At 33.0% G+C, this 12,463-nt stretch overlaps 2 protein-coding genes across 2 annotated transcripts; one reads left to right on the top strand and one right to left on the bottom strand.

Moving 5' to 3' along the window:
• Positions 1–1,501: 1,501 nt before the first annotated feature.
• LOC127087098 (enoyl-[acyl-carrier-protein] reductase, mitochondrial) lies at positions 1,502–6,797 on the top strand. The gene is made up of 8 exons (XM_051027952.1): positions 1,502–2,131; positions 3,471–3,614; positions 3,711–3,813; positions 4,000–4,099; positions 4,251–4,327; positions 4,428–4,506; positions 6,163–6,281; positions 6,433–6,797. The coding sequence occupies exons 1-8, from the start codon at positions 1,732–1,734 to the stop codon at positions 6,524–6,526; spliced, it is 1,116 nt and encodes a 371-aa protein (XP_050883909.1). The 5' UTR covers positions 1,502–1,731; the 3' UTR covers positions 6,527–6,797.
• Positions 6,798–7,251: 454 nt separating this feature from the next.
• On the bottom strand, positions 7,252–8,024 carry LOC127082431 (ERAD-associated E3 ubiquitin-protein ligase HRD1-like). The gene has a single exon (XM_051022668.1). It carries the CDS (start codon positions 8,022–8,024, stop codon positions 7,308–7,310), a length of 717 nt encoding a protein of 238 aa, XP_050878625.1. The 3' UTR covers positions 7,252–7,307.
• Between the last annotated feature and the right edge of the window lie 4,439 nt (positions 8,025–12,463).

The following is a 12,463-nucleotide window of genomic DNA, read 5'->3' as shown; positions in this document are numbered from 1 at the left end:
AAGCGCAAAATCCGCTTCTTGGGCTGAAATCAAATGATTAATCCTGGCCAGAACATCATCATGATTAACATTCACATCAGTCCATAAGGACACCAAAAACTTAGTCACATATGAAGCAAAAGCCTCAAAGTTGAAATCCTGAGTAGATATGTGCTGCTGCATCAAACAAAACTGCTCTATTTGTGCACCTTTAAAGGTCTCTCGCCATTTTCACTCCTTAACATATCTCTCGTCTTGTCTCATTTGCATATCCTGAAGCATAGTCATAATAGAGGTAGTATCAACATAATTAGTACCAAAACCCGCACGATGATCATCACCACGAGGAGCATCATGCATTACAACATCTCCTTCTATAACATCACGATGAACCCCCATAGGTTGCTCATCATCCATGCGAGCTTCAGGTTCATCATCATCACACTCAATAGGATCATCAAAATTGTACACATTCTTGTCATGCTTACTCAAGCGTAGATAATACACCAGATGATTTGCATCCTAACAATAGTTCATGTTAATCAGTGTACGGTGAGAAAATTCTTGAGACGAACCAGGAGATTTGTAGGTGAGATTCGGCAAGTCAATGCCAAAGTAGTTTATAATCTTAACAATCATAGAGGGATAACAGAAAGACGCGCCCTTGTTGCATTTTTTTGATAGAGAACATACAAGATACAAAGTAGTGAGGCCAATTAATTTTGACCTTGTGCAGCAAAATGTATCCCAAATGAATCTCAGCATTGTCAATTCTCGAAAAAACGCCATTATTTGGCTGCAAGATATGAGATACCACCCATAGCATACTCAAATGATACCGTTCAATGTGCATAAAATGCACAAATAGACTCAGATGATACCGTCCAATATACGTAAACGCCATTTCCTAGTTTTGATATATCTTAACGGAAGGATGCACTCACAGTAGTTTCCAAAATATCTTGGTCCACCCGGACAACTGAGATATACTTCTTCGTTTTCCGATGTGTGGGGAGTGCAACCGCCATAATAAGAAATTCTACACAAAAGACACAAGAAGGAGAAAAGCCGGATAATAAACCCCAACTAAAAAAGAGGAAGAAAAATAAATTAATGTTACCTTTATACAATGAAACTAATGACAAACATAAAAGGAAACTGCAATATGAGCGAATGCGAAAACTGCAATATGAACGAATGCGAAGCAAAGCTACGAGTCCAAAAATTCTAATGGTGATCATAAACAAAATAAAGGAAAAGAAGAATGCTTTAGAATCTTAAACAATAAAAGAGTAGGGAAAATAAACAAATAAGCTTTTATGGAGGATGAATTGTTGCTCTTGCCAAACTTCTTAAAAGAGGATGAAAGAAAAAATGCAAACCTCATCCTAGTAAAGACATTTTTTAAATGAAGAAACTTAAGAAGCCATCTTCATGTATGTAAGCAACTAAATTAGTGAACATCCCCCGAAAATAATTAAGTGAAGGATAGGGATATGAACCTTTGAACATTCTATTTGTCTTTATGGGATGTGATGATAGTTCTTTTTTGGCATAAGGATTCTTAGGTGGAACTAGCCATAAACCCCCGAAAATAATTAAGTGAAGGTAAATAAAATCATTTATAATTTCAATAAAAACATAAAATCATTTTCGAAGAACACAGCATAAGCAACTAGGGCTTTTAATTTATTCGGAAAGAAAGAAGCTTCACTATATTGGAACCAATCTTTGCGAAAGAGAGCGAAGAAAATGTTGCGATCACTGAGTCTTAAACCCTCTTATTTACCTTTCAAATCCATTTTCCACACGAGTTCTCTTCGGAGCGTAGTTCTAAACACGCGAGCATTCTCCTCCGCCGTGTCACCACCATCAAAGGCGATCGTATACGAGACGCACGGCCAACCAGACGTGGTCACGAAACTGGTAAACATTCCGGGCGCGGAATTGAAAGAGAATGATGTGTGCGTGAAGATGCTGGCTGCTCCGATAAACCCTTCCGACATTAACAGGATACAAGGCGTGTATCCTGTGAGGCCAGAACCACCTGCAATTGGTGGTTATGAAGGCGTCGGAGAGGTTTACTCCGTTGGCTCCGCTGTAACGTCTTTCTCTCCCGGCGATTGGGTTATTCCATCTCCACCTTCTTCCGGTGCTTTCTCCTTCCCTCAATTTCTCATTTTATTATTATTATTGTTTCCAAAATATTTTAATCCTTTTAGATATGCTTTAGATTTGTTAAAGAAATGTACTCTATAAGGTGGTGTCTGTCGAACAAAAGAATTTTTTTCAGAAACTATTTGAATCATCATGAGTGTTGTATAGGTGCCGGATACAGACCGAATGAGTGTCGAAGTAAATAAAAAACATTTTTGAGACTCTTGTGTAAGTTTTCCAACAACTGTTGGAGGTATGTCGTATAAGTGTTTGACACCGTGACACGCCTAATCCTAGATGTGTTCGGGCTCGTATCAATCTAATCCTCACACTATTTATTTTTTAACATAATCATTGGAATTGCAAAATATTATTGAGGTTTATTCTTCTTCTGCATTTTATCAAACTTACCCTTGATATTATTTAGTTAGCTTCAAATGCATCTCCGACATTCTCAATTTAATGTCATTATAGTCCCTGCAAATATCAAATACAAAATAATAGAGAACTAAAAGGGTTTAAACCATCTAACCGAATTCAAGCTGGGTGGCTGAAATAGAGAAGGGTTTCCGGTGTTTTATGTGACGCAAACGTACCACTAAAACTAAAGTGAGACCTGTGATGTTATACATGACAAAATGTTGGGCGGTTAAAAATCAACATGAGAGCAAAATAAGTGTAGCAGAGATGAGGATTTTGCATTGGATGTGTGGTAGACTAGACATGATAGAATTAGAAATGAAAGAGAGTGTTGGGGTAGCGCTTATAATAGAGAAAATTGTGGAAAATAGACTTAGGTTGTTTGAACAAGTAGGAAGAAAACCCGTAGATTATGTGGTAAATAGAGTAGATCAGATTGAGAAAAGTCCAACAACTAGAGAAAGAGGAAGATTTAGAAAGACTATAAGAGAGGTTGTTAAGAAAGATCTTGAGATTAACGATTTGGATAGAAACATGGTCCTATAATCCTATTATCCTGGATAGAACATTATGGCGAAAGTTGATCCATGTAGCCGACCCTACTTAGTGAAATACGATTTGGTTGTTGTTGTATAGTCCCTACAAATATAAAGAGAGGAATGAGAGATTAAGTTGATACAGTCATCCAATTTTAGGAATGACATTAGTATGAGAGATTAAGTTGATACGGTCATCCAATTTAAGTTGATACTATCATTTTGGAATGTTGATAGTATGAGAGATTAAGTTGATACGGTCATCCAATTTTAGGAATGAAATTAGATACTCTTATTCTGCTTTATAGTTTAAGAGACCAAGTTAGTGACTCATTTGTTATCTACTATATTTGAAAATTTGATTATTTATATTTTCAGGGATGTGGCAGACATACGTTGTGAAGGATCAGAATGTGTGGCACAAGGTAAACAAGGGCGTGCCTATGGAATATGCTGCTACAATTACTGTCAATCCTCTCACTGCTCTTCTCCTGCTTGAAGATTGCATTACTTTGAACTCAGGCACTGCCCCTTTAGCCGCAATACTTGTTTTCTTAGTTGGTTCTTGAGTGGAATTGTTTATGATTATGTTATGTATGCATTGCATGTTTTTAACAGGAGATGCTATTGTGCAAAATGGGGCAACCAGCATGGTTGGCCAGTGTGTCATTCAGCTTGCAAAATCTCGCGGCATTCACAGCATTAATATTATACGGGACAGGTGCTCTTTTAAAGGTTCTTTGCATGGTTTTTGGTTACTGTTGTGCAAAATGGGAGCAACCAGCATGATTGCTTCTGAATGTTTCTTAAACCATGCTCTTGTTCCCATTTTCTATCTCATTGGGCTTAGTGAAAATGTTTGTCATGAAACTTTTTTTTTGAATTGCTAATCCTTTTGCTTCTGTAGGCCTGGGGTTGATGAAGTTAAAGAAAGACTTAAGCATTTGGGTGCTGATGAAGTTTTCACTGAAAATGAATTGGAAGTGAAGAATGTCAAGAGTCTTCTGGTATACCTTGGATTTATTGTTCTTGTTATGACTTATGTTATGCTCTGAGATGCTATCGAAGCTGACAAACAAACAAAATTGTTTTAAGGGTTATCTTCTATATTAAAAATATAGAATTGAATGATTACTTGACATCAAATTGACATGGTAGGGTGGTATACCTGAACCTGCACTGGGATTTAACTGCGTTGGTGGCAAATCTGCTTCTCTGGTTCTCAAAATTTTAAGGTATGATATGACATGAGATATTCGGTGAAGACTTCAATAATCTTTTTCTGTTATTAACTATCATTATTATGAAGATTTTAAGTAAGCTTGTGCGTTGTAGACAGGGAGGAACTATGGTGACTTATGGTGGAATGTCTAAAAAACCTGTCACTGTATCAACTTCATCCTTCATATTTAAGGTCAGTCAGGCTGTAACTTGTAATCATTTTCTTCCCTCTCAAAATTGATTTCTTCAGTTTACTGTGCAGAACTATTGTTTAGTTAATATCTTTATATATCATGGTTAACAATGGTTGACATGAAGCATAAAGATAACCGATCACGATTCACTTATATATAAAGTAGAACCAAGTTAAAATTTGCCTGTAAGTTTTGTTACTATCTGACTGAGGAGTTTGCATTGTTAACTGATACAAATTACGAAACAGTAGCTGGAACTTGGGAGTAATTGAGATGAAGGAGTTACTAAGTAGTTAAGATAATCGCAACTCTGAAAATTGATATACTATATTCTGTGAAAGTGAAAGTGTTGAAGCTGGGTATAAAATAAATTATACTAATACTTTGCCATTAAATCTGAATTTGGTAAAGGATTAGTGAATTTTAACTTTGGGCTGGGAAGAAGCTTAAGCTCAATAACTATTTATGAATTTACAAACCTTGTAGGGCCATACTCCGTATGACCTAATTTTTTGCAGGGCATACCAGTCATATTTGTTCACAATACTTATATCATCTGTTGGTCCCTTTGTAGTGCTGGGATTCTATATGATATGATATTTTCTTTTAGTAAATGCATGTTAACCTCACCATCTGAACTCTGTAGTGATATAGTGTTGCTTATGGAAGAGTTAATGAAATATATAGATGCCTACAGATTTGAATGATTGGTTGAAAAACTGAAAGTGGGTTTTATATTTAGCAAACAAATCTTTCAATTGCCTGCTCAGAAGCTACATAGCATATTCTGTGTAAGAATCAGAATGAAGTGCTGAAATGAAGAATTTGGATTATTTATCTTGGTTTGAAATGGTATCTTCTAAAATTAATATTGTTCCCTCAATCAAAATAGAAAATGATTTGTAAAATGGCAACAGAAAATTGTCATGCTGGTCCATGAGCCTTGGGATCCCTTAATATCTGTTGTGCAGAGATTGGAGTTGGTCTCTATGCTCAAACAGTTATGTTACTATTTTGGGAGGCTGGGGGTCCAGAAATGAGTATTTGCAAAGACACTCCATCCAATAATCAATTAGCAATAAATTGTTAGGTACATTAAAAACTGGTACCAGGTCTATGAGGTCTGTGAATATTTTTAGTTTGTATGTGGGGAGTCACAACTCCATCACTCGAGGCCACATTTCTCAACCTCCGGGAAGTGTAACTCTCAGGTCTGAAGTGTGTTTCTTTACCCTACCGTGGCTTCACACCGGATCAAGTTAATTACAGCTGGTTTGTGGTGAGGAATGAGAGGGGTTGTTTTTTTATATAGGGAGTGGGTGGATTTAGGGTGTCCCATAGTCAGTAGCTGTAAAATTAATCCTACGAGGATGTAGAGTACATTTAAGAGGCAAGAGCAAGTACATTTAAGAGGCAAGAGCAACTCCTCCATCACCAGGATTCAAACCTTGGACACGTGGTTGAAGAGTCCAAACTAATAGCTACTTGGGCCATACCCTGTTGGCTGAAACCGGGGTCTTTTGGATGTCCAAAACAAGTATCATGACTTACTTATGGCATAACCTTTCAGTAACGCGTGATTATATTTTTACTAAAAATATGGCATTGCTATGGTTTATTATATGTAACCTTAGTTTGAAATCACATATTTGCAGGAACTTTCCTTGAGGGGTTTCTGGTTGCAGAATTGGTTGAACACAGATAAAACTGAAGAGGGCAGAAGAATGATAGACAGGCTTCTGGGTCTTGTACAAGATGAAAAGTTAAAATACAAGTATGTCTTATGCCTATCATATCATATGAAAGATATCAGAGGGTGTTATTTACACTCTGAATAGTCAATTGCTCATACAATTAAATTTATGACCCTCTCTGTTTCTCTCTCTCACTCAGTTGACACATTAACTGGTCACCCTTTTGTGCAGGATGGAATTGACTCCCTTTAACGATTTCAATACAGCATTGGATAAAGCTCTAGGAAAACATGGGAGCCAACCCAAGCAAGTGATCAAATTCTAAATCGAAACGTGGGATTGGATTTAAGGCTTGTGCTTGATATTACTTATTGTGAGGAAGGAGTTCTTCGTTCTATGTAGCTCTTAAGTACAAACTTGTAGGAATCTCGTGTGTATGGTTAGGGACGACAATTGAATTCATACTTGATGGTTACTTCCAAAAAATACTTATGATAGGATAAAATCACACTAAAAAATGTGGGTACAATCACAGAGAATTACCCCCAAAATTATTACTTTTGGCATCATAGAGAATTTCATGAGTTGTTTTTAAAGTTTTCATATGCCTACCCAACATTACAAGACTACATAAAAGAATTCATATTTCCCAGTATATGTTTCAGATAAATTAGACAAGACCATGTCACTTGTTTTGCTAAATTTTGCATCCTATGAATTTTTTGGGGCCAGAACAATTTATGATTTTTCAATCAACTATTTTGTGTACATTGATAAATATAGTGAAAAGAAGACCTATTATTTTTTTTAATAAAAAAACAGCTTCTGCATATTGTTTCTTATTTGAATATTACATTCGTATAATATTTTATTTTATGTATTATTTATTCATGGTTACAGCCATTCTGACAAAAATGATATGATCATTTGAAATTGTGGAGATTAACTCTTAGAGAGAATATTTGAATAGATGGAATGGAATGATGCATTCTTATAAAAAAAAATTAAAATACTTCTAAAATTCAAGTCAACACAATCAAGAAGTTAAAGAAAAGAAGAAAATTACTTTAAAATATATCAACTAAGAGTAATAAAATACTCAAAGTTCAAGTAGGCATAGCATGACGACACAAGGGACACACATGACTTGTTTGTAGCCACTTTACAATACAATTATAGTGAAACATATGACCACATTCCATTGTTGAAACTTTCACGTCATCACTAACACCATCTTCTTTTGAATCATCATGAAACCTCTCCAAGCATATGGAACAATTCCGAGGAAGTGAATAGACTTTCAAAGACGATATAACTTCATTGGATGCAGGAATCATTTTGACAAATTGCATAGACTCTTGTATCATCTCTTGATTTCTTCTTTCTTCACATGGATACACATCCACAAAAATATTTAAAATCACTGGAATAATCCTCTCTCGGTATTCATTATTCACTGGTTCTTCAAGTCCAACAAAATCATCGGAGACGTCGAATAACTGTTTGACTTGAGGTATTAGAGTTCTTGTTATCTGGTTAAGGTTTTCAAAAGTGAAATAAGAGAAAGAGGAGGTGATTCCATGCAAGTAAAACCATAGCAAATATTGGTTTTGTGCGAAGAAATGTTCGCAGTTTATAAATATTGATTTTTCAAACATGGTTGATACATTCATAATCTGACTTAGAGGATTTAAATGATCTCGAAGTATAGCAGAAACATCTAACCTAAATATATCTAATGAGTATGTCGGCTTTGAGATTTGTCGGCTTTTTGATTCACCTTTAGAAACATTGAGACTGAACTCAACTCTTTCTTCAACCATAGTATTTCTTCACAAAATTTTGTTGAATTTGTACTGATTGTGACCTATAAGTTATATTTATAGGAGAGGTGATTAGTAAGAAAGATGGAGAAAATATAAGATCTATAAAATATTTAAAATATCTTGAATTTATGGATAATTATGATGATGATATAACATTTAGATATGATTTTGTGTTTTCATTAAAAAAGATAATAAAATATAGAAAAGTATCATATATGTATGTATGAAAGAATAAAAACAATAAAATATTAGATTATTGGAGGAAAAGAAAGAGAAAATACGGAATATAGAAGTATATAGAAGAGAAATTCAATTTTATACATCAATATTTTTAATTAAAAATAAATAAAGAAAATAGGAAAGATATGAAAATAAAAATATTTGCTAAATATGAGAAGATTTAGTATATATATGCTAATTGAATGTAAATAAGATCATTCAATTATAAAAGATTATATTAGATAATTATTTTATTAATATATTTGATAATCAATTTAACATATTTTATCTATTTTTATATTATATTTTCACTAATTAAATAACCAAGAGGATTTATTGAAAAAAACCCCAATAATATGAATAAATATATTTAAACCATATAAAGATATTTTCTAAGATGAACTATGCATTAATATAATTATGTTTGATTATTTTATTAAATTATAAACCTAATAAAATATATTAGGTACTTCTATTTTTAGATTTTTTTACAATATTATTTTTTAGACTGATTGTTTTCATCAGAGAAGGCTAAGCTGTTTTTAAAAGTCTATTTAGCAAAACACAACAAATTTTAAAATAAACTATAAAAAGTCGTTTAGGCTATTATTTATATTATTACATTAAATGTTGTGTTGAATTATAAATTTGAGAACTTTTAAAGTAATTTAACCATATAAATGAATTAGTGTTATAAAAAAGAATTAAAATATGATATGATATTAAATCAAATCTTATAAAATATCATTTAAATATTAAACTAGAGCATAATTTCATGACTAAATTAGTTTTATCTATTTAAAGATATATAAGATTTCTTATTTAAAAATATCGAAATATATGGTCTTTCGCATGAATAATGGAGGCTGAAGATTCTTTTTATGATCCTAATAGTATTGGAACTCCTTTATGTACTGATGCGGCAACAAACAAATCCATTTTGATAGATCTTTTGATCATTATGTTAGAGATTTTGTTGATTTGGAGATAACTAGCGAACTGCGTGATAAGGTTCTTGTGGAGCGAAAATGATTTGATTTTTATCAAACTCTAGACCTCAAACAAGATCTAGAGCTGGTCTTGCTACTCTGTTTCCATGAAGTGCATATATTAGAACATGAGAGGTATTGATAACTCTCTTATAAAATTAGTTCTAAAGATATTGCTTCTTATACATAAGACTGACTTTTTGTTTATAGTTTGTACCTTGGATGTCTTTTGTTGACTTTCCTCCTAGGTGGTTAGCTAGATTAGGCCTTAAACTTTTTGTTGTCAATTATGAGATTGATTTGGATCCTAACCTTTGGTGTTGTTTCCTTACTAATTTAAACCCCGAATTGGTTTCAGTTGATAGTCAGCATGTGTCATTTCTTATCAAGGAGCAAAATTACTTTTGTGGTTTAACTGTTGTCAATGCCTCCAATAATCTTGTCTTTAAAAGAGATATGTGGCAAAACCTCAACAACCTTCTGAATTTACATAATATCCCTTGGGCTTTTATAGGGGATTTTAATTATGCATTCTTGGAGCACAACTCTGGATTAATATGTGGTGAACCACCTACTGTAAGGAGCTTTTTTAACAAGTGTTCTATTTAGCAACTGTTTTACTATGATGCCATCCAAGAGGAGATTCACAATGTTGTCACGAGTCTTGACAAGGATAATGCTTTTGGCCTATACGGGTTTGGAGGTTTCTTATTTCAAATCTACTGGGAGATTATCGAGAATGATGTAGTGCATATATCAAATCAATTCTTTAGTGAATGATGGATTATTCCCAACTACAATTCTAACATTCTAGTTCGGATTCTAAGATCCCAAATGCTGAATCAGTTAGGCATTACAAGCCCATCGCTCTTGCTAATTTCAAACACAAGATTGTGACAAAGATCATTGCATATAGGATGGTTGTTGTTCTTCCTCCATCATTCTCCTGAACAAAGAGCTTTCATCCATGGTAGGAACGTTAAAGATGGCATTTGTCTGACCTCAGAAGCAATTAACCTCCTTCATAAAAAGAACTTGTTTGGGAATTTATCCATGAAGGTAGATATTTCCAAAGCCTTTGATACTCTCAGTTGGAGTTTTCTTATCAAGGTGCTCAAGACTTTTGGGTTTAATGATAAATCATGTCAGTGGATCATAACCATTCTCAGCTCTGCTATTATATTTGTTTCAATAAATGGATGTCAGAGAGGTTATTTATCTTGTCAGTATGGTGTCAGACAAGGTGACCCCCTGTTACCTCTTCTTTTTTGTCTTGCAGAGGGTGTCCTTAGTAGAGGAATCTCTCTTTTAATGGCCAATAATCACATTAAACTCATAAAACCCACTAGAACATCATGGGGCTCATCATTTAGGAAGTTTCTCCATGAAGATTGGTCAGGGCAATGCGTTTGTTACAGAGTTGACTAGGGCCATGCTTACCATTGAGATTGCAAAGAATAGAAATTGGTCTAACCTTTGGTTAGAGTCTGACTCTAAGTTAGTTATTTTAACCTTTTGTCCCCTTTTTGGAGGGGTTTTGGTTTTGGTCCCCCCCTTTAATTTTTGTATCACCGTAACTTCTTTTCTTTAATATACCTTAAGTGCCTTTTGGCCTTTTTTTAAAAAAATAAATATAAAAGTGTTAATAAATAATATATAATTTTTTAATAATATAATTTCATATTTAAAGGATTAAAGCATTAACTTAAATATATCAATTTTTACTTTTAGTTTTTAAAAATAAAATTCTTCAAACTTTCGAAACCCTAAAGTTTATTGTCCACATTTTTAGTTCTTTTGTTGACGGAAGATAACTTGACACATTATATAACTTTTTTTTATTGAACGTATGTGTGACAATGTCGATGTGAACAAAATGGTGACATGGCATGTCACACGGTGATTTTGACTAGTTTATATTATTAATTTTAATTAAATATAAACAAATGTTAATTTGATTGTTAAAAAAGTGAAAAGAAGAATGAAGATGAAGATTCATACTGAAACCTAGAATTTTTTACTAATTTTGTTGTAAAAGGTGAAAATCATATCTTAAAAATGGTTGCTAATTCGTCGCTAATCTCTAAATATATTTCTCTTTCAATTTTAATTTATCTTCAATTTGGATCTACAGTAATAAAGGGCTTATATCTCTATGATTTGTTCAATTTTTTAATTATCTTTATAATTTTTCCAAATTGATATATTAATTAAAATATAATTTAATATATCTTGTAACAATACTTTTAAATAGTTATAAATTTTACATGATTTCTATGTAGTACCTCAGTTTTTTATTCTAAGGCATTTTGAAAATATATTTTGTCCCACAATATAAGTCATTTTATAATATCAATGAATCATTAATGTTATTTTTTCTATTATACCCTTAAATAGTTATTATTCTTTCTACTTTCAATTATATTAATTTATCTTTTCAATATTATTAATGAATGACAATTTTGTAAAGTCTTCGTAATTTCTCTTTTTCATACCATAGTTATTAGATTTCTTAATATGTGTGAAAAATAAAAAACGACTTATAATAAAAAACGGAGGGAGTATTTAATCACATTAAAACACCATATTTTACCAAAATAGTTTAAATATGACAGGTTAAATATGTTTGTGGTCCTCCTAAAAAATTTTAATTTCGTTTTTAGTCTCTCAAAATATTTTTTTCAAAGAATGGTCCTCCTAAAATTTTTCGTACACACTTTTGATCCCTAATATTAAAATTCTCGTTAAAACTATTGAATTGTAATTCCTTGTGTCGAAGCAGGTTGCTCGACAGAGTAAGGAAGTGTCAAACCACATATGCCTATTTAGTAGTGTTAGCTATTTTGAGCTTTTATAGTTTTGGATTTTGGCTTGAGGTCCAAGTTAACCTAAATCTATAAATAGAGGGAGTAACCCTTATTTTGTAACAAAGGTGAATAGAGTATTCACAACACATTGTATTCACAGTATTTTGCAGTTGCAAAGTGAATAACAAGTTTTCCACAGTTTGTGGGCAGAGAGAAACTCTGCAGAATTTTATTACTCTTCTCCTCCATCGTTCTTTACTTTCTTTCTCCATTGTTCTTCTCTTTTCGTTGTTATTGTGTGGGTGATAACAATCTTGTTCATCAATATTGATTGAAATTCTCCATAGGTTTTGGGGGATTTTCAACATCTGGTATCAAGAGCTCCAGTTTAATCGATTTGTGGGAAGAAAATCACCATGGC

This window comes from Lathyrus oleraceus, chromosome 5 (genome assembly GCF_024323335.1).
Source record: "Lathyrus oleraceus cultivar Zhongwan6 chromosome 5, CAAS_Psat_ZW6_1.0, whole genome shotgun sequence".
In the NCBI taxonomy this organism is placed as follows: Eukaryota; Viridiplantae; Streptophyta; class Magnoliopsida; order Fabales; family Fabaceae; genus Lathyrus; species Lathyrus oleraceus.
The sequence above is the reverse complement of the archived record's forward strand: the minus strand, read 5'-3'. Positions and strand labels throughout refer to the sequence as shown.